Consider the following 24,068-nt stretch of genomic DNA (forward strand, 5'->3'; position numbering starts at 1 on the left):
TTCAACACAAATTAAGAATAAGACGCCTTGAACAGACAGATCGGCTCTTTCTCTCCATCTTATTGTTTTTAAAAATGGCGCTGAGCGCGTCACCGCCGTGCGCCGCGGCCCCGACGCGCACTGATGCTGGAGCGCGGAGCGCAGAGCGCACTGGCGGCTGCTGCTGACGCGGGACTGGATATGCGGCGATGCTCTTGCGTGTCAGGGCGCTGGCAGCGGTCTCTGAGCAGACACGGAGAGATTTCGCTTCGGACGAGCGATTAAAAAAGGGAGGAGAAGGGGAAGAGGAAGACGAGCGGGGAAAGCAAACGGTCGCTCCGGTTCCTGGTTCGCGTCTCGCGTCCGCTCGGCGGCGGCGGCGGCCCGACGACTGTCATCTGAAACCCGGGGCGAGATTTGAAGCGTCGCAGAGATGCGCTGGTAGGTCGGCGGCTGCTGCACAGCTCGTAAAAGCGTCTTTGTTGGTGAAACGACAATAGGGAAGGGGAAGGGGAAGTGGGTCGACGGCGGAACGCTGTGATTCGTTTTATGTAAATAGTGCATGTGACGGGCTGCAAAGGCCTCGCAGAGGATGCTGATAAGCTAATCAGTCGGAGTGAAGGATAGCCCTGATAACCATGTCGCTGATGCTGCACTTGCCCCTGTCTGATTAATCATTCTTGTTTAATTCACTGATTGAGTCGGAGAAGGGGGGGGGGATCTCTTTGTAGAAAACAGAAGGGTTTGATTCGATCTGCCAGCACAACATGCACGCCCCTTCTGAAGTGGATCCGTTCCAAAGAAAGCAGCAAATGTGATATTGCAGCTGCACGGTGGGGTACCTTCTGTGCCGATGTTCACTGGTGTCTTTTTGCATCCAGAAAACTCAGCGATGAAAGGAGGACGGGATGAAGAAGTGTGGAGAGCGCTTGATCTGGTCCCGGAGAGCTTTTAGTTAGACTCAGATCCAGGTACTGCCAGGCTCAGTTACACCTGAGTGAAATACCTTTGTGATTTCCAGAGTGATGACTGCGTTATGTAATCGGTAAAGTAGCTATTGTTAAATGAATCTGTTATTTTTCTCGTCAGATTTTAGACATTATGTCCTTAAAACAAATTAACACATTTAAGGCAAGTTTTTGAAACCCCTGGAATCATGTCAGAATTGAATATAAATATATATATATATCATTTTAGCAGGAGGTTCCCTCTCGTCTGAGCCTGGTCCCGCTCAAGGTTTCTCCCTGTTAAAAGCTTTTTTCTGCTTCGTTGGGGGTCTGGCTTTGGGTTTCTGTCTATCATAGGCACTGTAAAGACACTGTATGAATGAAGTAGTGTTGACCTGATGGTGTTTTCTTCTCTTCTGGCAGTAAAGTCGGTGGTCAGGAGGTGATGGCAGTCTTCACTGAGCTTCACCACCACTGCTCCCCATTCCTACTGATGGAGCCCATCCTGGTGCACTCCTGAACCTAAAATCAGTGCTGCCCTCTCCCCCACCTTCACCCTCTGACCTCCCCCTTGATCGCCCCCCTCCCTGCGCCACTCTTGATCCATTCACCATTTGTTCCGCCCAGCTCTCCATCCGCTGGCCCTTTCACAGTGAGTCTCCACTGTATCCGTCTGATCTTCCCTGACTATGGCGTGCTGCGGCCGCTCTCTGGACTCCCCATGCACACTGGCCTTGTTAGTGGGCTTCCAGTTTGCATTTGTCCTCTATTTCTCCCTCGGGGGCTTCAAGGGCCTCGTGTCAGTCCTGGTGCACACCACGGAGCCAGAGTTCGACTACTCTCGGCCGCACGACGTCTACACCAACCTCAGTCATCTTGGAGCGCTGCCTCCCCCACCTCGGAACTCCAGCGTCGGAGCAACCGCTACTGGACTGCCCCTCAAAGACTGCCAGCTCCCCTCGCCGCTGCTGGGTAAGCTTGGAGACACGGAACACTCCCACAGGTCAGATTTACTCTTTTTCTCATGCCTCTTCCTTTCCCCAGTGGGACCCGTGTCCGTCCATCTCTCCTCGCCGCTGTCTCTGGAGGAGATCCGACAGAGAAACCCGCTGGTATTACCGGGGGGACGTTACAGGCCTCCAGACTGTGAGCCCCGCCACCACACTGCTATAGTGGTGCCATACCGGAACCGGCAGTCCCACCTCCGTGCTCTCCTTTATCACCTCCACCCTTTCCTGCAGAGACAGCAGATCCACTACAGCATCTATATAGTGCAGCAGGTCAGCTGATGGGAGCGATGCAATAAATCAGCACCACCGTCAATGACTTCTTATTCCTTTTACCCTCTATTTGCTGCTTTAGTGGGGGAACAGCACTTTTAACCGGGCGAAACTGCTGAACGTCGGAGTGCGGGAGGCCCTCAGAGACGAGGACTGGAGCTGCATCTTCCTGCACGACGTCGACCTGCTGCCTGAAAATGACCACAACATCTACACCTGCCACAAGCAGTTCCCCACGCATCTGTCAGTGGCCATGGACAAGTTCCGATACAGGTAGAAGGGCGGCGTGTTGGTGCGCGTGTGTCCTTCAGACACTGAAGCAATTGAGACTCTTTCGCTCACAGTTCATCGCTGGGAAAACCTCCCCTAATGATGTAAAAAAAAGTTCTTAAATGCCAGTGAAACGTTTGAAGTGAGGAAGGTTTACAGCCGTAGAGGCATCTCAGATAAAGATAAAACAAATATGCAGTGTTTGTAAAGCCGGTATTCATGCCAAGCCCATAATGGCCCACAAAGACAATAAACTATAAGAGGAGAACAAAAACACCACTTGGAATGCAGGAAAAGAGGCTAATTAAGATTTTGCTCAGCCAAGGTGTGGTTTCACACATGACTGGAGGGTCGACGGTCAGATTCCACGACGGGACGAAATGCACACATCTATTCTTTCATTGACACCTTCACTTCTCCCAACTTTTATAAACGTTTCTTTTCAAGAGGAGCTGATGAGTGTGCTTTGGTCATGTGACCCTCCCAGGTTGCCATACACTCAGTATTTTGGTGGAGTGTCTGCAGTCACCCCAGAACAGTACATGAAGATGAACGGCTTCCCTAATCACTACTGGGGTTGGGGTGGAGAAGACGATGACATTGCTGCCAGGTGAGGAAGGTCAAAGGTCAGCTGATCACGTAAGCCCCTTTCACACATGATCACGTGTTGACACATGCAGAGTCCAGCAATATGACAACACCGACAATGTCATCAGGTTAAAGGGCTGGGCTGGTTCTTCTCCAAGGCCTCTCTAGACTCTCACTGTAGAGCCAGTGGATCCAATCCAGTGCATGTGTGAAAGGGGCGATGGTGAACTCTGAAACGTGCATGCTGGCATCCCCAAGGCTGGGCCTCACATTTGCTTCTTCTCTGGTTCATGGTCTTTTCTTTGTGTCTTCTTTACTGACTCATTTCTGTCTCATCCCTCTACTTTCTGTTCTTTTGACATTATTTCCTCCCCTAACATCATGTCTCATCTCCACTCCTCTCACTGCTGTGGTTCTGCTGTCTGTCTCTCAGAGTGGGCTCAGTGAGTATGTTCATGGAGTTTCTGAACCTTTTTCCTCTCTCCTCTATTTTGGCCAATTAGATTTTAAATGGTTTTCGAAAATACGTGCGCACCCTTTGGCCTGTTCTAGGTGATATAGGAATAATATCAGATCCTCGGCATTCGTGACTTATACTTTGTTTCCGTCGACTTAAATAAAATGGGGGGTGCATAAACCACAGAGATGGAAAAGGCAAGCCACATTGTTTTGACATAAAAGCCACTTTCATTCGTCACCCACGCTTTTGTTTACTTCCCCGAGTCCAACCGAATCTCTGAGTGGATCTAGTTTAACCATTTAGATGAACTAATGCTGCCATCACGCTACAGGATATGTAGTTAGCGCAGAAAAAACAAAAGCTTTTGGGATGATCGTGACTCCAGCTCTGCGTCTGCACAGAGTCCGCCTGTCTGGCATGAAGATTATACGCCCCCCTGTGGCCATCGGTCATTACAAGATGATCAAGCATAAAGGAGACAGAGGCAACGAGCAGAACCCACGCAGGTAAGACCCCCGCAGAGACGCCCACATGATGTGGTTATGTTTTAGATCTAATAAAATGAACAAAATATACACTTTTAGTCTTTTATGTTCAGGATCTGGGGGAAAATAATGGTCCCATTTTCCATCCCGATGGACATCTCTACAGATTTTATTTTATTTTTTTATCGACAGGCCGTCTTGTAGTGTTGATATTTTCCTGTGATTGCTCTATCTAGCTGCCTGGGGCAGTAGAGCCATTTGTTTTTAATTAACCAGACTTTTTTTTTGTCAGTGTGATGTTTTCGGCGGATATTGTTCATTATAAAAACTGCCACTGTTTCACATTAGTGACATTCGCAGGGGAATACGTCTCAAACATAATTAAGACTGACCTTGTTCCGCCTGCCAGGAGTGCTTTATTAATTTTAAGCTTAGCCGTTTTGATATTTAAAGACTGCTGAAAGGTATTCAGCGACAACGTCTGTCAGTGGCTATACTTTTTCATCCTTTATTTTCAGTTTTATTAATGAGTAAAATTGAGCGTTTCCATCACGTGTGCTGTCACGAGCCTGGATGCTAAGCTAACCAAAGCAATGTCAAACTTTTGATGTGTTCGTCTTACTAGATTTGACCTTCTGAAAAGGACCAGGCTCAATTGGCGCTCCGACGGCCTAAACTCCCTCACCTACGAGCTCCTCTCCAAATCGCTGGAGCCTCTGTACACGAACATCACCGTCAACATTGGAGAAGACCCCCGCCTGCCTCATAAAGGACCCATCCCAGTGAAATCCCCAACCCCTGTTCAGCAACAAAACACCAGCAAGAGCGACTCCACAGTCAGTCTGGCCAAGAAGCGCCAGATCAAGGCGGCCGCGGCGGTGAATCTGACCGTGATCAAGGCGGGAGGCAAAAAACCAGAATCGCTTCAGCTGAAGGCGAATCGGACGGCGCGGGAGATGACGAATAGGGTGTAACGAACGGACAAAGTCACATCTAAAGCTGAAGCTGCGCGCTCCATTTAGATTTAGAAGTTAGATTTTTTGCAGGATATTAAGTACACCAGCTTTTTATGCTCACTGCAGGTTACAGCAGGCAGGAGGATTCCGGCGAGGAAGCCGCTCTCGCCTGCAAGGCTGCGTTCAGGAACCAGAATGAGTCACCTCGTCCGCTGAATGTGACTTTTGAAACGGGCTGCAGTCAACTCCACAGAGGTCCAAAAAAGTACTAAACGAGACAGCAAATAAGTGACTCTCTCCTGTTCTCCCAGACATTACAAGTCCTTACCAACCCATCTGCCGCCAGCAGACCTGCAGCTTCACTCCCCCCCCCCCCCCAAAAAAAGAAAAATACAAGGCTGCTGGTGTCGGGTCCCCCCCCCCCCACTCCTCTGTGGGTTTGTGTTTCTGTGCCTTCTCTATTTTTCTGCCCATTTTATAGACTGGTCATGCCTCCCGTGTTGGAGTAAATGCTGGAAACCGGTAAAAGTTTGCCCCCGATCAGAGGCAGCGAGGCGCTTCGGGACTGCCGTTTTATATCTGTGCGCATTGATCAAACACTGACCAACTCCGTAGTTATCAGACAATTCTAGAGTTTATATTTCTATAGAGAAACATCAGAATTTCTTTACAGATCTGATTTACTCGTCCTTCTGTACAGTCTGGTGCCTCTTTCTCTCTGATATTTAATTTCTAGACAATCAAGGTAACGATGTATAACAATGTATAACAACCAAGGACATATTATCAGGATTATCTTTAGCATTAAGTTAGCATGATAGCTGTTTAGATACTCTTGATGCGTGCATAGAACAGTGCTTCTGATCAATTTACTGTAGGCAGGCAACTGCACATTTGCCAGTTTTCCTACTGTTTTAATATCAAAGTCAGACCGGGATGGGACGAAGCACTGTGTAAAGATTTAGATCGTAATCTGCTGTCTTCAGAGAGTCTCTTAGTCGTCTCAAAGCCGCAGAAATGTGTTTACGCCTCACCATGTCTTTAGTTACAAATATGCTTTGCAACACGGGGAAGAAGAAGAAAATGGTACACTAGGTTCCAAATGACATTATTTTATTCTGGAGACATTGTTTTGCATCTCAGCTGGTTTGAATGTGTCATTTTCTCATCCTAATTTACCTTCCACAATGAGAGATTGTCAGATGATCTTGAATTCAAATCACACCTCTCATGCTGCTACTTAGATGGGGGAAAATGTTCAACACTCTTACTAATTCTCTTGGATACGTTGTCTACTGTCATTTTATTATACTGCACAGTAATGTATGACATATGCTGATTTGAATGTATTTTGTTTATTAACTTATTGAGTCAGAGATACATGCAGTGGGCTGTTACCCCCCCTCACAGAGCAGATGATTAACCCTTTACACCGCCTCCGTGTGTGTGTGTTGCATTAACGTTGTGCCTCATGAATTAAACCCACAGTGGCGCAACGCCACAGATGCGCCTCTGCGCTGCGCACTGGCGCCCCCAGGCGGCGCTGTCCGGTGGCGCCGAGCCCGTCTGCGGGATCTGAGGACTGAATGAAACAGCAGAGTTGTGACATGAATGTTAATCATTAACTCTCGCCATTCACACTGTTCAGCCAATCGCGTCTTTGGGTTGCGTCTTCTGCGTGTTGGTGTCACATGATCAATCTGGCGGTTTAAAGGTGTAGAGCTCCAAACTACTGAACCAAAACCTGGTGCAATGGGCATTTTATGAATGGATCTAGTTTTATAGAGGGAATCTGTGTTTATTTGTGCTTCAACATGATGATATAATAATGTTGTTTCCTAGCAGTTTTGTTACATATCAATAGAGGACATATCCTCCATCTATTATATTGCCTGGGATAATGCCTGTGTAACACACTGAAAGCTTTTAAGGATGTTATATAATCTCAGCAGATTAATCAGATGTGTGCTTACCTGGACATCATTCTATATTTAACAGATAGCTTAGTTTTTATAACATATGCTTTCTTTTGCGTGTTGGGCATATACTGTTTACTGTGTGTCGAATCCAAATTCCATAACCAGGTTCAAGGTTATTGAGATTTTTTTTTTTTTATTTGAAAAATTTGCATAACTGTGATTGCAGAGGATTGCCTCAGTTGTACGATGCGCTCATTGTGGCAAACGAGAGACAATTAACACTTGACATCACTTATAATAAATGATATTTCTATTGTTCAATCAGAGCTGCAGCCATGCTGAACGTGTCTTAGGGTAGAAAAAGAATTCAGAGAGAGTGCAGAGGTGTCAGCCAATAAAAACTCACAGTCAGAACGCGTCTCCCATCTCACCTCCCATTCTTCTACCTCCAATCCAATAAACACTATTACGGAACACCATTTATGCCGATTAGAGCTGAGCGCTGCGGATAAACACTTAAAGTGGCGCTTTACTGGCCCACAACAGTCGGCATCCTTCAGCAAACGCACACTTTTTTCTCTGTGCGTCGTCACAGCTTTAGTGCTGCAGAGAGTGCAGATTGATGAACGTCATGCATCGTTATCATGCGCCGCACAAACCTGTTACATCACCTCGTGTAGTGCAATTGCTGTGTTCTTCTATGTGGGTATAAAGAGCGGGATTAAAATATTGGATCTGAGCTCATCTCTAAAAATAGTCAGTATCCCCCCCAGTTCTGTATGTTCGATCTCTTTCATAACCTAAAATCTGGGATGACTCACCAGAAGAGGGCAAAACTCAAGCAACAAAAAAAAAAGCACCTACAAAACAAACCCCGAGTCACATCTGCTGAGCAGCAGCAGCACTGAAGCCACTGGGGTGAATCACGTCGTTTGTCTCATTACTACTACGCAAATCCTCCTGGAATTTGGACAGATGAGACCAAGCACGCCATCATCACACTGGTTGCCATGGCGATACCTGCTACCGCAAAGCAAAACTGCCCGGGGACGCTTAGCGGTGCGTCTGACTGGTTGTTCTATGGGTAATTGGTGAGCTGGGAAATTTTGAAAGCCTGGTCAAACTCTTCATGATTCTTTCCTAATTATCTTTTATGTGAGGTACATCACACGTCACAGGCACTGTAAATTGCTTTAATAATGCATCCAAACTTGCATGCTTCATTGTTTTCTTCTGGAACATAGCAGCATAATTGGTGCTGAACCGTCACAAATGTCTTCCAAGAGCTAACATTAGCCACCACAAGCTAGCAGAGTTTCCATTACACACTGTTTAGATGGAGGTATGTGAAACCTCATCCCACGAAGCCATCTTTTTTAGGTCATCATACGATATTTTTCTCCAGGATGTTCTAAGATGTCACTCCAGGAAGGCATCAGTGTCAGCCTAGCTTGCACTTTGGCTCCATAGAGTGACACACTGGCCTGCTGAAGTGAGCGTGGCATGCACATGTGGACGGCTGAGGCAGCCCTTAGTCACCTCCTGTTATTGTATAGCAACCAGGAGACACAGCTGACCTCTTCTCTCCTCACCAATAACACCCCGAGGACACACATGCAAAACAGAGTGATGCGGTTGCTTTACGTGGTTTCACAAATGAAAAGTAATTATACTTTATCCCCCAAAACATCACACACAATAAAGCCTTTTATCAAAGTAAGCTGAGGTGGAAGAACAAGGGCGGGAATCTGTTTTCCTGCACTCTTCTGGTGTGAATCGCTGCCAAGCATCAACCCAAATATCCATGATAGTAGGTCACAACATTTGGTTATATAACAGTTCTCTGCGTTCTGTTCTGAGAATCACCACATCATGGGATGCGAACCTAAAAGAAATGAGAGGCTGTATTAGGATCCCTGGGCGCCACGCGCACGGGGCCTAAATAATGAGGAGGAAACAAGATCAGCCTGTCAGGGTCGTCGGGGTTGGACCCTCATCCCACGGCAGCTCAGCTGCTCCTGTCATCCATTTGCAGCCTCAGTGGACAATTTCCTCGGCCGCAGGCCCTCTCAGAGCTTACAATAACACATAGATCAAGTGAATTAATTCTGCTATTGTGGCAGCACACTGGAGATCTAGGTCATACAGCCACGGCTCTGCTTCTCTTTTTTTTCTTCGCACAGCAGAGTGAAGTCGTGTCAACATCCTCCTTTCTTCATCCACGATCTGACCTTGACATTTCCCAGGTGATTTTCCACGGAGGTCTCCGTTTGTCTGTCCCTGAACCCCTGTCTTTATGAGGACATGTAAGCGAGTATGTGTGTGTCCACGTGTTTTATCTTTGGGCAGCACAGGTATGTATGACGAGATGTGTTATGAAAAAGAATGAGCCTGTCTATACTTAGGGCTCGCCTGCAGCTATGTGTGCATGGCAGAGAGGAGGAGAAGACAGAGAGTGCAAGAGTGGATGTGGGAGGGAGTGTGTGAAGAGAGAGAGGCAGAGGGAGGATGACAGAGGGGAGGGTGCAGTGAGGGGAGGGTGCAGTGAGGGGACTGTGACGCACGACCGCCGGCCCTGTTCCGTCTGCTGATTGGCCGCAGCGGATGCCAGTCAGGGGAGTCGGGCACTGCTAGGAGAGCAGATTATGAAGTGGAGCTCGACCAGCGGCAGTCTCCTTTCATTGTCTCAATGGCTGCACACGCATTCCTGCTCTGTTCCCTCGCCTTGCTGTCCGCTCTCAGCCGGCCTGGGCTCTCCTTCACTGAGGAAGAGCTGCGGCCGGGACTCACCTATGAGGAAGTGCCTGAAATCCTGGACAGAAGGTAAATCCGTCCTCTCTATAGAAATGAGCAGGGGAAAGGGAAGGGAGGGGGTGGTACTGGTGGTGGGGTGATGGGATGGAGGTCTACAAGGAGATGTATTCAGGGATCCTGGGATGTAATCTGTTATAGTCTTTGTTTCACCCCCCCCCCCAACCCCAGTCTCAACCTGCTAAATGGTGGCTGCAGCCCCTGCGGTCTCAGTGTCAGAGAGATCCGAGTTGCCCGGCTTTGTGTGTTCGTCTGAGTGTCGGGGACTGCATCAGACGCTGCTCATCGATCACGGACAGAGCTGTTGTCTGTACAGTAGCACTGGTCTGGGAACAGGAGGGGGTGACTAAGGTGGGGGCAGTGAGACTGCAAGAGAGGTACAAAGACAGAGTGGAGGTAAACAAGGATGGGACAGGGAGGAGAGGATGCACCAGGGTTGGAGGGGTTCACCGATGCAGTCCAGGGTAGAATACAAGTAAATCCCACCCAGTCTGTATAATGCACAGTCCTGCGTGTAGAAATCTGGGCACCATTCAAGCCTCGAACCTGGGGAAGGATGGGGAAGGGGGGGGGGTTGCACCTGCAATAGTGTGACAGAGAATGGAAGTCAGCCCGGCCTTTGTTATTACCAGTTCCTGCCTGGTTACACGGAGGCAGTTAAGTCTGTGCCAAAGCCATCTAAGGCTCTTGAAACTGTGCCATGCATGGAAGCTCTCACAATCCTCCCTCGCTCAAATGCTTAAAAACCAAACAAACGCGGCTGCTCCTGGCTCACCGTTCAAGGTATTGCTATTATTACTGCACTCCAGAATGAACGAATGTCAGGTTACCAGTGAGTTTATTGTTTATCACCCAAGTAATCTGTAAATTTGCAGCCGGGGAAGCTTGGATTTAATTTTAATTTAGCCGGCCTGAAGAGCTCGCTCTGGCTCCAACTCAGCGTCCTATTTGTGTAACCGTGGCAGATCTTTATCTTAACGTTTCAGCACAGTTGCTCTCGTCCTGACTCTATAGATTTCTCCCTGGAGGTTTTTGGAGATTATTCCTTGGGTCAAAACTCTGAACTCTGCAGTCACAGCTCCATTCTCATCTCTGACACACTACAAGATGCCATTATATAAGTGCCTCGTAGGATGCTTCACGTAGTGGAAAGAGAAGCGGAAGAAAAGGTGCCGAGTGAGCGACTTTGAGGGTTTTCTGTTGCTGAGGTTTTTGCCGTATCTGACTTGCCGTAGAGTGAGAGCCAGGAATATACTCAGAACTTACTTATCATTGTTAAAAAGTCTAACAGGAGACCTGTTGGAGGTGCAATAATAACACCCGGCCTGGTTAAAGGTGGTAAATTGCTGCCTGAAAGGTCATAATTAATTTGATTAAATACTGACTCATGTTTGGAAGTAGCTCTGTATGGATGGTTAATAAGGAACACAACAGATGAATATGACCACACCATAGATTCAGCTCAGTGGCTCAAAGAGTAGCTTTGTCTTATCCTGGAAGTTTATGCTAGTCTGATCATTTAACAGTGATTTTGCAGCCGCCTCTGACAGACGATCGCAAATTTAGAATTGAACTAAATGATACGGAGCGGGAGCTGTGCCACCAGCGACGTGCACGGCTCCTTCATTATCTGGATTTCTATTAAACGTGACCCGATTTTCTAAAACTTACAGGGATGCTCTCATATTCAATTTCATCGCCCACAATGTCAAATAAAACCAGATGAAGATCTAAAGCCCAAGAATGGTGGAAACCAGAGAGTCACCAAAACAAACCACATCTGGCCACATGTTATCTACCGTCAGCTATTTATATCACGCCACCGAATGAGGCTGGAATCGATGGGGTCAAAGGTGACCAAACTTGACTTCATTTGAAATGTATCAGCGTTTCAGACTGATGTGATGTGTTAAAGGCAAACCTGATACGTAGGGAAATGTGAAGCTGCGGTCATGGCAGATGTGAGCTGTGCTGCGCTAAACTCCAGACGATGAATCCGTGAAAAGCAAACCCAGTCCAGATCTGCTGGAACCATTTCCTCTGAATGAAACAGGAATGGCATTCTGACAGATCTGACTGGATCATTCCATTATTAGAACTTTCAAATTGGGCAGAAAGTGAAAAAGAGGGAGAGAGGATCGGAACTATAGCGGTGGGGCAGCGGTGGGACAGGCCCAAAATGGATTCCTGCATAATAAATGAAGCCCAGGTGTAGATTTACATCCAAGCTATTAAATTGTTAATTACTGTACTCAACGAAACTAAAAGCTCGCCATTACTTCACATAACTGTGTTCCTGTGATTGAAGATGGAGACGACAGAGACAAAAGAGATGTGTTCTGAAGAACGACCTCCTTCAAACTCACCTGGCCCCCATCCATCCATTCAGGGATGAGCGGGGAGTAACCCTGCCAGAGGTTTGATTACATAAAGGGCCTGTTCAGCACCCGGGCACCGTCTGACAGGCCGAGCCTGCGACGGGGTCGCAGCAGTCCTGGGTTGCTGACCTCGCGAAAACTGGCACAGGAACAGACGAGCGGGCTTGAGCTAGCGCTCACACAGGCTGCTGTGGCTCCACTCGGCCAGCTGAGGCCTTGATGGATGCTAAATGTGCTAATCGCGCACAGCAGCGATGGATGGACATGGACTCTAAACATGTAAGGTGACTGCGCGTACCGAGGTGTCACGCATCATCGCATGTGACGATCTAGTGTGTTTCTGACCTCATGGTGTTGCCCCCCCTGAAAGGATTAGGAAAGAATAGCTACTGGTTTCACAAGGAAAGATGAAACAGCAAACTACAGGTGCAGTGACACACGTGGACGGTATCTAGGTCGAGGAGCCGGTGCAGGAAACAAAGCCAATTTACCGACTCGGAATCATCGTCTCTGTCGTCCAATTTTCATTATCAGTTCAGCTGAGCTGCAATTTGATTCAGTCTCATTTGATTTATGGGGAAAAGAACTTGATCCGACAGACAGGTTGACACGATGCGAAGGCCAGAGCAGCGCAGGAGCGTGGGGAAGGTAATCCTTTGTTCATGCCAGCATCTGTTTCCTGTTACACTCTTTAGCTTGACTCTTATTATAATTATTATACTACTTATAATACTCAAATTTCCTAATTTTCCTGTGAAATAAGTGGTAAAATCAGTTGACGCTCGTAGCTGAAATCCACCAGATCGACATATGGAAGTCATGAATTTTTGAGGTCAGTTCAGATTTAAAAATTAGCACATAAAGCACACAGAGCGCTGTCAGCTGTGACATCGGGCCTTAATCTCTTCATCTCGTTCAGGGCCTACGTCCCTCCACATTTGGACTCCAGAGAAGCTGCCCTGAGCGCGCCGCTAATCCTAATCCATCTGGCACTAAACTACACAATATTGCCCAGGTGGAAACTGCACCAGATGGATCGCTAACTGCTCCAGTCTGCTGGTGCTGATATGTCTGGCATGAGACCGGAACCTGCCAGCGCCCTCTCCTTCGTTTGTGGGTGCCCCTGTCTGCCCCTCCCCTTCTTGCTCTTTGTTTGATTTGCACTATCCATCCAGATGGAACCCAACCTCACAAATGGGTGAGGGAGGGAGGCAGATTTTCCTGAAAAATCTCAATGGAAATGGAGCAGTGTTGCGTTTTTGGTCAGTTGCTTTGAACAACCGGACACGCTGGGACATGCGGGAGCTCTGCACGCGGCCAGTTACGCCACAAGAATTCTTAGCGCCGATGCTTTTTATCCCACGATGTCGGGATAATTTGAGAAATTTGCAGCTAAAATGTGATGGCCATTACTCATGCACTTTAAAGTCCAGTGAAACGTGAATGAAAGTAAGATTTAATGGCGCAGCTATTTCCTAAACTTTTCCTAGACGAGCCATCTTAAAAAAGGCTGACATCATTAGTCAGATAAGAACCTTTTTCCCCCCGTGTTTGAATCTGGATTCAACATTCCGGGTCACTCTCATCCTTCTAAAAAGGATTTCCTGCCAGAGCGGACCTCTTTTTCTCAACTAAAAATAACAGACATGATCTTTGTGCTGCGGTTTATTTAAAAAAATGCAAAATTCATACAGTCAGGGAGGAGATAAAGTAAAAAAAACAACAACAACAACAGACCCTTCTTGGTGTGTGTGCTCTCACGGGTCTTAGGAACTTATCTTTGACAAACCCATTATAAGTAGCTATTGTGCGGAGATTAGCAGCAAACCCTCAAGATCACTGCAGGCAGACGAGGCCTGGCCACACGCAGAGCGGCGACCGGGCCGCCACATCGGGCCGAAACTGGTCGCGTCAGCGCCGTTCACTAAGCCCGTCTTACGTCTTTGATTAGACACTTAAAAGGATCAGACTAATCTCGCAGAAGTCTAAGGCCTCACAAGTTCGTTACCCCGAGCACAACCGCTCCAGGACAACACGTGAGGGGGGAGAGGAAGCGCTTTCGCCGGTGTTGCTCATGCATTACGGATCAGACTCACACCACATAATTGAATGAAAGCCATAAATTAATTGGAATTAAAAGACGTGTTGCATAATGGTGCTCCGCAGCTGTTTGCAAATGGTGATGGGGAGTGTGTTGTATGTGTCATATTCCTCTGAACCATTCCTGAATGATATGGGCTGGAAAGACTCATCATCCCGCCGGCACCGACGCTTTGGCGTCACAGACTGGGCAAGTTCCTACCAAGATGGACAGGAAGAGATGTTGGTAACCTTTAGATGCCCAATCATCAGTCAGTATTAGTCTTAGCTACTAGCATTTAGCTGAGTAAATAGCGAGTTAGCTTTATTTGGGGTTTGAAAGGAGGCTGACGCTGGTCTATCACCTTTGGTTTGACTGCTGCGGCTACCGATGTTAGCTTTAGGGTCAACTGTTAACTGCTCACGCTGTGCCCTTCGAATAACGGAGTTCCCTTTGCTCATTATTGCATCTTCTGTGTTTTTTCCACAGCAAAGAAAACCCCCAGCAAGCAATGAGAGTCACAGCAAGTAAGTATCAAATCTGTCCTGACGCGAGGCCTGATTCCATCACACCTGCCACAGTTGGTTTGCTGAGGTGTCGGACAGACAGACAGTCCTATATTGTGATTTGACAGATTTTTCGTCACTATATTTAGGGGGAAGGGGGGGGGGGGGGCATTCCTTTAAATCACATTATATCCAATTATGTGTCGGAACGAGATTTGTATTTGTCAACACTCGGCAACATGACCGTAGCTGTGAAACTGGCTGCAGATGAGTCACTGTCATGACGCAAAACAGCTGCAAATAGATCGGAGAGTGCGTGCGGAGGTGTGCGCGGGAGCGCGTCGGGTCGGTTTGCGGAGCGCAGCGGAACTTTTTTTTTTTTTTTTTGGTTCTGCTGCAATCTGCAGCGCGGCCTTGCAATCAGCTTAATATGCGCGGTGACATAATCTGTCACGGCGCAATAATGCGTGCGTGTGTGTTTCCAGGTCACGATGGTGGCTACGGCCTGGAGAGCGAACAGGTTATTTTGGCGCCTGAAGATGAAAACCCGCTCAGGAGAATACTGCAGGTACACACTATCTCCACCATCCATCTCACTGTCTATTTTTATCGTCGCGCGCGCACACACGCGCGCACAGACACTGATATGCACATAAACAAAACAGAGTACACACTCAGGTCACTGTGTGCCCTTGAATGAATCCTCACCCCCTTCCACACTCACACACGCGCGCGCGCGCACACACACACACACACACAAGTTGTGGGGACCAGCCAAAATACCCCCCTTCCCGAAAATGTCCTCTCTTTCCTAGTAGCATGAGCATTGGTGCTTAATATGTAACAAGAATGAGAACACACACAAACACACACACACACACACACTTGCAAGACACTCGCTCTGCTGCATCAGCTGATTCATCCAAGCAGAGTTAACATCTGCTTCACAGCGAGGCTCTCCCTGCAGTAGCCTGCTAATAAAAGGCTACTGGACCTAACAGAAAATGTGGGATTGAACGCCTTTTCCTAAGATTTTCACCTCACGGGGACTTTGTATGTCTTAGAAAAGAGTGCTGGATTTGCCCAAATGCCCTTTAGTAAAGGGTTAAAGGATGTTAGATTCCTGCGCCCTGTACCAGGAGGGCATCGTTGAATGGTCATCCATCCTCGCAGAACCAAGGGGGCTAGTTTGATTAGCGGCATGATGGCGTTAAAGAAAAAGATGAAGCTGTGAGACGTAGCAGGAGGAGTCGCTGCTGTTCTGCTGCCATAATGAAATGTTCCGACAGCAGTGCTTCATTAAACAGATCACCACACATCTGTTTGTGACTCATCTTTTGGGAACCCATTTTAGCCATTTCTGACAAGCATGCCCACACATCCCTCCCCCATGATGCACTGGTAGGAACGCATTAGCATCCTAATCCATTTTTCTGTGCTCGCAGCCTTTTAACTGGCACCAGCCGGGGATGTCCCACAGCAAGAGGAAGCTGCTTCAGTCGCTGATGGGGCCCTATGGCCCGCTGAGTGTCTCCTATAATGGCAAGACCTGCATTCTGTTCAAGGCAAAGCGCCTGGCGATCCGCTACAGGAACCACACCTTCATCGACCTGACCGAGAGGGTCTTTAACCCCAGCTTGCCCGTCGACACGAAGGGCTCCATCTGCACCAAGGAGAAAGCCACGTAAGTCACGGACTCAGCCGGACACCTTTGCCGAGGGCTATTGTGCTAAATGCGACGTTGTTTACGTGTTTTTCTCCTGCGCTCAGACTTTCGTTAAGGTTCGGTGACGTCGAAGACCTGCGAGGCCTCGACATCAGGTAAAGTTTGCACCTTTTCTCTCGACGCCGTCTTTGAAGCTGAACTAAACCTAGCGGTGCCGTCCCTCCGGCCAGGCTTCAGATGTCCAACACCTTCTATGAGGCGGCCGGTCAGAACTGGTTCACGCTGGACAGTGTGCACATCCACTACAACTGGACCCAAGAGGCCACGTTCAACGCCAGCGAGGTCTACGCCCCCGCCACCTCCTCCTACCATTGCCAGCACGTCAGCAGCCTGCACAAATATGACACTCTGCTCGTGCCCAGCTCCCACACTGACACGTCCGCTAACTGGCACATCACTTTCACTGACTTCCAGGTACACGTCAGCACCACAGAGTTGGAGCTTTGTTTTTCTGTGCACAGTAACTCCCGTTTCCCGATATATCCCCTATCTTTTGCATGTGTGTGTACGGTTGCCAGCCATTTTCTTTCATGACCCACCTTTTTGGCTCTCGGTCAAACAGCCCGTTTGTTTACCGTCTGTTTGGCAGTCCGTCAGTCTGTCTGTTCACTGCCTTTATTAGCCATCTGCTCGGCTGTCTCAAGCCGTCCATCTGCCCTTTGTCTCTGTGCCTCGTAAGCCAGTTGTCCACTTTAGTTTAGGCTAATCTCGTCACTCTGCCTTCCTTGTGCGTGTCCCCAGATCCAGGCCTTCAATGTGCAGTCGGACAAGTTTGCGTCGGCCAGCGACTGCGCCACGTTCCTGACGCCGGCCATCCTGATGGGCTTGGTAACGTCTCTGATCCTGCTCCTCGTCTTGGCCTATGCCCTGCACATGGTGGTCCACCTCAAGCACATCGACCGCTACGAAGAACACAAAGCCACCGTTTACTTTCCCCGCAGTCCGGAGGCTGAGCTGCCGGACAAGAACAGCCTGTGAGGGAGGAGGAGAAACTGGAGGATTTAAGACCGGGAAGAGAGGAACATGCAAAGCTAAGGGCTGGGGCGCGAGTGAATAGCGTTAAAAAAGTATCCTCCGTGGAACATTTCTTCATCAAAACTTCAACTTTGCCTGCTCATATAAGAAAAAGAAAACATTTCAAGTCTTAACTACTTTACATAAATGCAGAACATGGTTGGATACTTTTACTTCTTTCCTCATTGACCTGCATCCGTGCTTTAAAAAAGGCCTTTGGATGCTCAGTCCTCTGAGGGAGTTCATTATCGGACAGGACAGACCCGAGGCCCTGAAGGGTAACATACAGACCTTAACCCCACTCAGCCATTAAAACAACAAAACAGTAACACAGACAAGAAAGGCTCGTACCTGTAGCTAATACAGCTAACATCAAATACTTCTGATCAGACGTGCAAAGACTCGCAAGCGTATTAATACATGTTTCAGTCACACACGTTGTCTTTTCTGCTTTCATTACAGTAAGCTATGTCAGATAATGCAAGAAATATATACTTCAAAACAACCAGTTTTATAGCTCAATTAGCCGTATTAGCTGCATGCCATACAAGCCTGGTCTATCTTAGCTAACTAGGGCAGCGTTTCCTAATAGCCAGGATTTCTGGGAATCCTGCATGAATTGCAGTTTAAATAAATCAACATGGCACAAAGTAAAAGTCTGAAAAGGGACATATTGGGAATCACTGGTCTAGCATCTGTCTGGAGCACGAGCGGCCCTTCAGAGCCTGTGGCGTCTCTTACCCCACCCCTAACAAAAAAGACTGCTGCTTGGGACTTAACTGTGAAATGGCCTTTTACAGACCAGCCAGACAAAGAGGGGTACGACACACTAGCACAACTTTGGTTAGCTGCGAAAGCTCTAACTACAACCTGTCAAAGACTATATGAGGAACTATGCTGCACAAGCCTGCCCGTTTGAGGGCATGACAGGAACGCGGGTCTTGCAATGTTTTGACCGAGAGTCAAACATTTGGACAAAGGAGGCCAGGCGGGGGTCCTCCCGACTGCCAAAGTGAAGCTACCAAGGAGTTGCCATACAATATGGTGAGACAGAGTTTGACAATGTGAAAAGCTGTGTACAAAGATTAGAACTCACGTGTACAGAAGTGTCACTGCAAAGGTCTTTTTCTTTTGTATACAGTGTAATCATGGAATACTATTAGGTACCGGCCGATTATGCTAATCCTCATAAACAAAAGGTGATAAAAAGCTGTAGATAAATTAAGGTTACTATTTGATCCAAGCTGTTCACTATCTCCAAATATTGCACAGCTGCAGTAAAAGGCATAGGGACATTTAAGACATTGTGCTACGAGGATTGGTGATTACCAACATGTATGATTTATTTTATTTTTTATTTTTTACAAAGTATTAAGTCATTACAGTCTATCGATTTCCTGTAAGCTGGGCAAGACTATGTGAAGGTCTGGTCTCGTCTGACTGTAAGTCACAGGACAGGTCCCGCCATTGACGGAGGATAAAATGGAACGCCGTCCACCCACCGGGACTTAGAGATGCCATTATTATGCCAGAAGCCACATTAGCAGCTGTAACAGCATCAGTAAATTAATATTACTGATTTAAAAAAATACAAAAAAACACTCAGCATGACAATAAATAGATATCTTAACATTTGATATGGCAGTTCTGTCAATCTGTATCAGTGTGAAATGTGTTCTTTGGTCATAAATGTATCTTACAATCTATGAAACGCGTGGAGACGGTTTGTCCAAGGTCCAACTGATGTAGATTAAACAATAAATGAAATTCAGAGGAAAAGCTGCCCAAGGAGTTGTGTTCTGAATTGATGCATTGCATGTTCTGCTAAGCTTTGTGTTAAAGTGAATACAATCAAACTGACATTCTTTCAGCCTCCAGATGGATTTACCACGTTGTTTGTTCAGTGACACCTAACCCACAGCTTTCATAGCCAGTGTCCAGTTCTTGTGCCAGCTCCATCTCCCCCTTCTGAGTGCCATCTGCTCCCTCTAACTTGTGTGACCTAAAGTGCCAGGATCCCAGATAGATTGGGACAGTGTGCTGACCAGAGTTTGTCCATTTCAACATTTTTACGCAAATACGATGTTGTATCCTCTTCAACATTCCCAAAGTTGGGAAGCGTGAAGAATTCAACCCAGTTAAATTCCGTATGACGCAGCGTTGCCTTGTGGGGATTTTTCTTTGACAGACAGCGACGCCAAGTGGCGATAAGCGGTACTGAATGCCGTCAGAAACAAGAGACCAGGAAACTATCTCAGCCTTTTGGGTTTCCTGCCAGTGTCAAGGCGTCTTCATAAGTATTGATAGCGTGCATTTATGTAATAGTAAACATAGATTTCAAACATATTTTTGTCTCATATCACTGGTTGTGAGCCTGACAGCCATGCCCCTACCGGCGAATGTGGGTAGTGCAGTGATCTAATCATTCCAGGTGTGAAGATTGTCCAGAAAGAAAAGCTGCAAACACGCTGAAGTCTGAGGGTGCAGCAGACACAAACCAACATTCTGTCAGAAAACATATCACGCAGGGAATTCATGGTAAGTTTGCGTAAAGGTGCTTTGCTTTACGCAGATCTGATTTACGATCGCACTGTTTTCATACCTCTTGTCCTGTCAGCCTATATTAGTGTAGTTACAGAGGTGATGAGAACGCACTTTGTTGCAGGAGGCGAGTTAATTTCCTCAAGGACTGAAGAAAACTATTAAATGCGTCATGACCAGAGGTACGGAAGGATTACATTTAAATTAAATAGATGAAAATCCTCCTATCAGCACATACGCCTAGCTACTAATTAAATATTGTGACATGCAGGCTATCTAATGCGAATAGATATATTTTTAATATATTTTGTACACTTGCAGCGTCTGCGCCCAATCTGTCATTTTACCAAATGTCCACTAGAGGTCAGAGCAGCTGCACTTTCTGTCACATGTTTGCGCCACGGAAAATCTAATCAATTATGTTGATTTTGAAGCGAATAAAATGTGATGCAACTCAGAGGGTTTGAGCTCAATTTCTTTTAATGTGTCACCATTTGTAGGGTGAAATTTTCGGTAATACCGTTGATGGAAAATTAGCTTCACTGGGAAATCTAGAGAGAGATAGAAGGGATTTAAACACCGAACCCTTCCGCATCTGGATAAAATGTTTTTCTCAACGATTTATTAAAATGTCCGCTGTGGATTGCGCCGGTCAGCCAGTTTGGCTGTGCTGTGAAATAATATGCTCTAGATGTCAGTGTTTGTCCTATTTACAACTGCTCAGACTCCTTCTGTAGTTGATAAATTAACTATAATTGGTTAAGATATGAAATGACTGTGGCAATGATGAAAGCCATAAATCTGATGCTTAAATTATTGCAAAAGAGGCTCCATCGCTTATCTTTAAACATGCTTGACACCCCCAATGGAATTGAATCAGCAGCAAATCCCCATTTTAAATTCAACCCATATCAAAAGAACAACTTTAATGGAGAGATAAAGAGGATTAAGGTTCCGCATCTTTGAGCAAAACTGCCAAACAAAAGATTCCTTTTCCTGACAAAGGTGGAGGAAACTTTTTGTCCAAAGCTTCCCTCAGTCGTCGCCTCTTCTTCTCCCAAGGCCTGAAGAGAGCAGCCATGTTTGCTGTTGTTTCTTAATCTCTTCCTGTGCAGAACTCCACAGCGAGGATCCTCGCGCTCCAAGCTGGGGATGCAGACTTTGTGGCGGCAGCCTGTGCCGAGACAGATAGGCCAGGGTGTTTTATATGTAAAGCTGAAAGCCGGGCGGCACAGGTCTGCAGGGCACTCCTTAAAAAACCTCCTTTTGTTGCAGCGAAACAGTGGCGGCGTTCCACCATCTGAGCTGCGCTGCACTCTCGGAGCAAAGGGGAAGGAGGGGGAACCACAAACGAAGGTAAAACCGGACCGAGTTTACGTGTTGATTCCGGTCTGGAGGGGACGGAACGCTGCCTCCTATCCTGTGGGAGGCGTCATTCGAGGCCAACGGAGACGGTTTCACTCAAGCCTCGTGTGTCCAGTGTCGTGTTGCGACGTCAATTACCGTTCGGTCCGGTGGGATCTGTCGATGGGACCGGTCGGAGGCGCGGCCACAGAATGGTGCCACAAATGAGCTGGTTATCGGCGAGCAAACAAACAGCGCGAGCGTGTTTCTGGGGAATTTCCCAGAGTACTCGTAGGTTTAATTAATTTATTCACAGAAGTGTCCTGTTTGGTTTGCAAATGTGCTTTTGGTCTTCCGGAGGTCTGCTTCCATAACAGGCTAGTTGAAAGCTGCTGCTGTCTGGTTCCAGATTTGGACGATGGTAGCGTTCACCACCTGGGCCGTACCTGTCACCAACACCGCCGCTCACCTGTGAGCCACATATCTCCTCCAGGTCGCTCTGTCATTTCCTGCTGGCAGCTGCTCTCAGGCCAGGCAGCTCCCTGATTTGAAAATATCCATTTTAATAAGGTGCACTGAGCCTCCCACCAAGACATCATAAAGGGGGGGATGAAAGATAACAAGGACATTGCATATTCTGAACTGAGCTGATGGAGGACGGGCTGGAAAGATGAAGGTGTTTTGGATTTTTTTTCTTTAATTGAAGCGGCTGTGGAATGTGAGATGGAACGGCTGCTTTGGGCAAATCGGCACCAACATGTTGTGAATGTAGAGCACTTAGCGCCATTTTAATATCCTCAAAAAAAGAAGCATATATCAAAGACATCTTTGTTATTCCTCCACACGATGAAGCCGCCTCCCCCATTATGTTTCTGCTTTCAGGCCGTCACGGAAACGTTTGAGTCGTCTTGGCAACATTTGTTTGAAGATCGAGAACGAAAGATGAGAAAACCGACAAGTTTGTTCCTCAATACAAAAGTTCGTTATTGCTGACGACCCCCTCCCCCCAACAGCTGCCATTAGCTCTCATTCTTCCATCTCATGTTTCTGTCTCCTCTTTTGGTCCTTTCTATAGCTGGAATGTCTTTAATTATGCATGTGTGTATGGGTGTGTGTGTGTGTGTTCTAACTGTTCTATTTGTATCATTTTCTTACCCTTCTGGCCTCATCGGTCTTTTCATCTCTTTTCTGACCATCTCCTTTTGATCGATTTCCTGATTATTCATCTAAACAAGGTTCTTGTCGCGGCCCATAACTTTGCTGGGGTGTTTATGTCCTTATCCCTGACTGAACGTGGACGTTGGACATGAGTGGACAGTGTTATATGGTCACAACGGCTTGAACGAGCCATTTGGAGCCCTTTCAGCTCCTACAACATGTCTAATTGTTGCTAATTCCATCCCTGAACATTGAGAATGCATAATTGCTTGAACACCGTTTGTAGATTCTCTGAAATGCAGATAATTTTCTTCTTTTATTGAGCACCTGGCATGTTTAAATACTCCACTGGTGCCAGCGGATGCTCTTCTTTCACAGCTAAATGGAATCTTCCATCCTGGGATTTTAAACAAAGATGTTGTTAATATATACGCTTGAAATATTAAATAAAGTCCTTTAAACAGCTGCTGTCCTGCACACGCCTGAGGCCTGATTGATGTATTTCTCCATTTTTCGACCAATCGGTGTGCTTTTCTGCCTCAATAACTTCTCTTCCTGCATGATACAAACAAGATGAAATGTTTATATAGGCCTCTCTTTCATTTTGGGGTGAAAACCTCAGATATTGGGTGCTTCAATGAGGCTGAATTGTACCTGCGGAGAAAAGCTGTTCGGCTTCTACATCTGTTTAAATGGCGTTTCAGATCCTACATGCGGCAATTTTCTGAAGAAAAGCCGCCAGTCTGGAAATGAGGCTACCTTTCACCAGCACCAGAGGAGCCGCTCGGTCTCCAGGCGTCGGCTTTTTAATCATTCATTCAAACTACTTTGCTGCATTCTGTCTGATTTCTCCCCAAAAGCTCCCGTCCGTCTTCCCTCTGCTGTAACACATCCTCTCACAGGCACGGTTCATTATTGCCAACCTCGCAGATCAAATGTTTGATTCAAGGACTCATTTTCCAGCCAGCAACCCCCCCCCCACAATGATCATCCGTCTTTCCCCTGTCCTCATTTCAGAGGTGGCACGCCAGGCTTTAACTTGGCACACCCCCCCCCCCCCCCCCCTGATGGTTGCAGCTTCTCCTTGCTTTCCTGACCCATGAATCCTGCAGACGGTAGATGTTTTGATCCGTGATGGTGCATTTTTCCGGACCATCTCGGCAGATACAGTCTGTTTTTCTGCCAGTGGAGCCTTTGGAGAGAGTTGGCACCTCATTACTAATTGAATTAATGGAAGTATTTCTGGAACAAGGTGAGTTCTGCGCCTGGAAACGGGGAATTATTTATGGTCTGCTTTGAAACTCCCGGACAGAGACCGGCACCGTCTGCACGGATCAGAACGCTGAGGCTCCACACATGCTTCCACCTTCATGTGTAAATACAAACCAGTCCAGGCAGAGAAGCTCTGGCTTAATCCCATCATACGTGTCCCAGGTGGGAAATTCCCTCAAAAAGATCCAGAGCTAAAAAATCGGCTTGTTAGGACAGCAAAGATCAGCATAGCCTGTGTGTTCTAGTTCTCATGACCTTTCCTCCCATGATGCTGATGATGCAGGATATTCCTGCGGTCACACGAGGGTCAAATGGGAGCGACATTTGGCCTCCATCCAGCCTCCATCTGGACGG

General features: G+C 47.2%; 2 protein-coding genes across 3 annotated transcripts; both read left to right on the forward strand.

Annotated features, from left to right (window-relative positions):
• Positions 1-54: 54 nt before the first annotated feature.
• Positions 55-7,302, forward strand: b4galt3 (UDP-Gal:betaGlcNAc beta 1,4- galactosyltransferase, polypeptide 3). Of its 2 annotated transcripts, XM_057040171.1 has the most exons (8): positions 55-420; positions 861-950; positions 1,350-1,898; positions 1,971-2,206; positions 2,289-2,479; positions 2,964-3,086; positions 3,926-4,030; positions 4,635-7,302. In XM_057040171.1, the coding sequence occupies exons 3-8, from the start codon at positions 1,616-1,618 to the stop codon at positions 4,981-4,983; spliced, it is 1,287 nt and encodes a 428-aa protein (XP_056896151.1). In that variant the 5' UTR covers positions 55-420; positions 861-950; positions 1,350-1,615; the 3' UTR covers positions 4,984-7,302. The 2 variants fall into 2 exon arrangements, with proteins under 2 accessions (XP_056896151.1, XP_056896152.1); XM_057040172.1 differs by lacking the exon at positions 861-950.
• A 2,185-nt stretch (positions 7,303-9,487) lies between these two features.
• On the forward strand, positions 9,488-19,182 carry atp6ap1lb (ATPase H+ transporting accessory protein 1 like b). The gene is made up of 7 exons (XM_057040174.1): positions 9,488-9,707; positions 14,643-14,680; positions 15,145-15,227; positions 16,105-16,343; positions 16,430-16,480; positions 16,556-16,799; positions 17,127-19,182. Exons 1-7 carry the CDS (start codon positions 9,574-9,576, stop codon positions 17,361-17,363), a joined length of 1,026 nt encoding a protein of 341 aa, XP_056896154.1. The 5' UTR covers positions 9,488-9,573; the 3' UTR covers positions 17,364-19,182.
• Positions 19,183-24,068: the final 4,886 nt, after the last annotated feature.

Source organism: Takifugu flavidus, chromosome 8, assembly GCF_003711565.1.
Source record: "Takifugu flavidus isolate HTHZ2018 chromosome 8, ASM371156v2, whole genome shotgun sequence".
NCBI lineage: Eukaryota > Metazoa > Chordata > Actinopteri > Tetraodontiformes > Tetraodontidae > Takifugu > Takifugu flavidus.

Excerpts from the sequence above, each read along its gene's own strand:
- b4galt3 (XM_057040171.1), top strand. The coding sequence starts at position 1,616 with ATGGCGTGCTGCGGCCGCTCTCTGGACTCCCCATGCACACTGGCCTTG. Across the intron at positions 2,207-2,288 it reads GCATCTATATAGTGCAGCAG|TGGGGGAACAGCACTTTTAA; the intron begins GTCAGCTGATGG and ends TTGCTGCTTTAG. Across the intron at positions 2,480-2,963 it reads ATGGACAAGTTCCGATACAG|GTTGCCATACACTCAGTATT; the intron begins GTAGAAGGGCGG and ends TGACCCTCCCAG.
- atp6ap1lb (XM_057040174.1), top strand. The coding sequence starts at position 9,574 with ATGGCTGCACACGCATTCCTGCTCTGTTCCCTCGCCTTGCTGTCCGCT. Across the intron at positions 14,681-15,144 it reads AGCAATGAGAGTCACAGCAA|GTCACGATGGTGGCTACGGC; the intron begins GTAAGTATCAAA and ends GTGTGTTTCCAG. Across the intron at positions 16,344-16,429 it reads TGCACCAAGGAGAAAGCCAC|ACTTTCGTTAAGGTTCGGTG; the intron begins GTAAGTCACGGA and ends TCCTGCGCTCAG.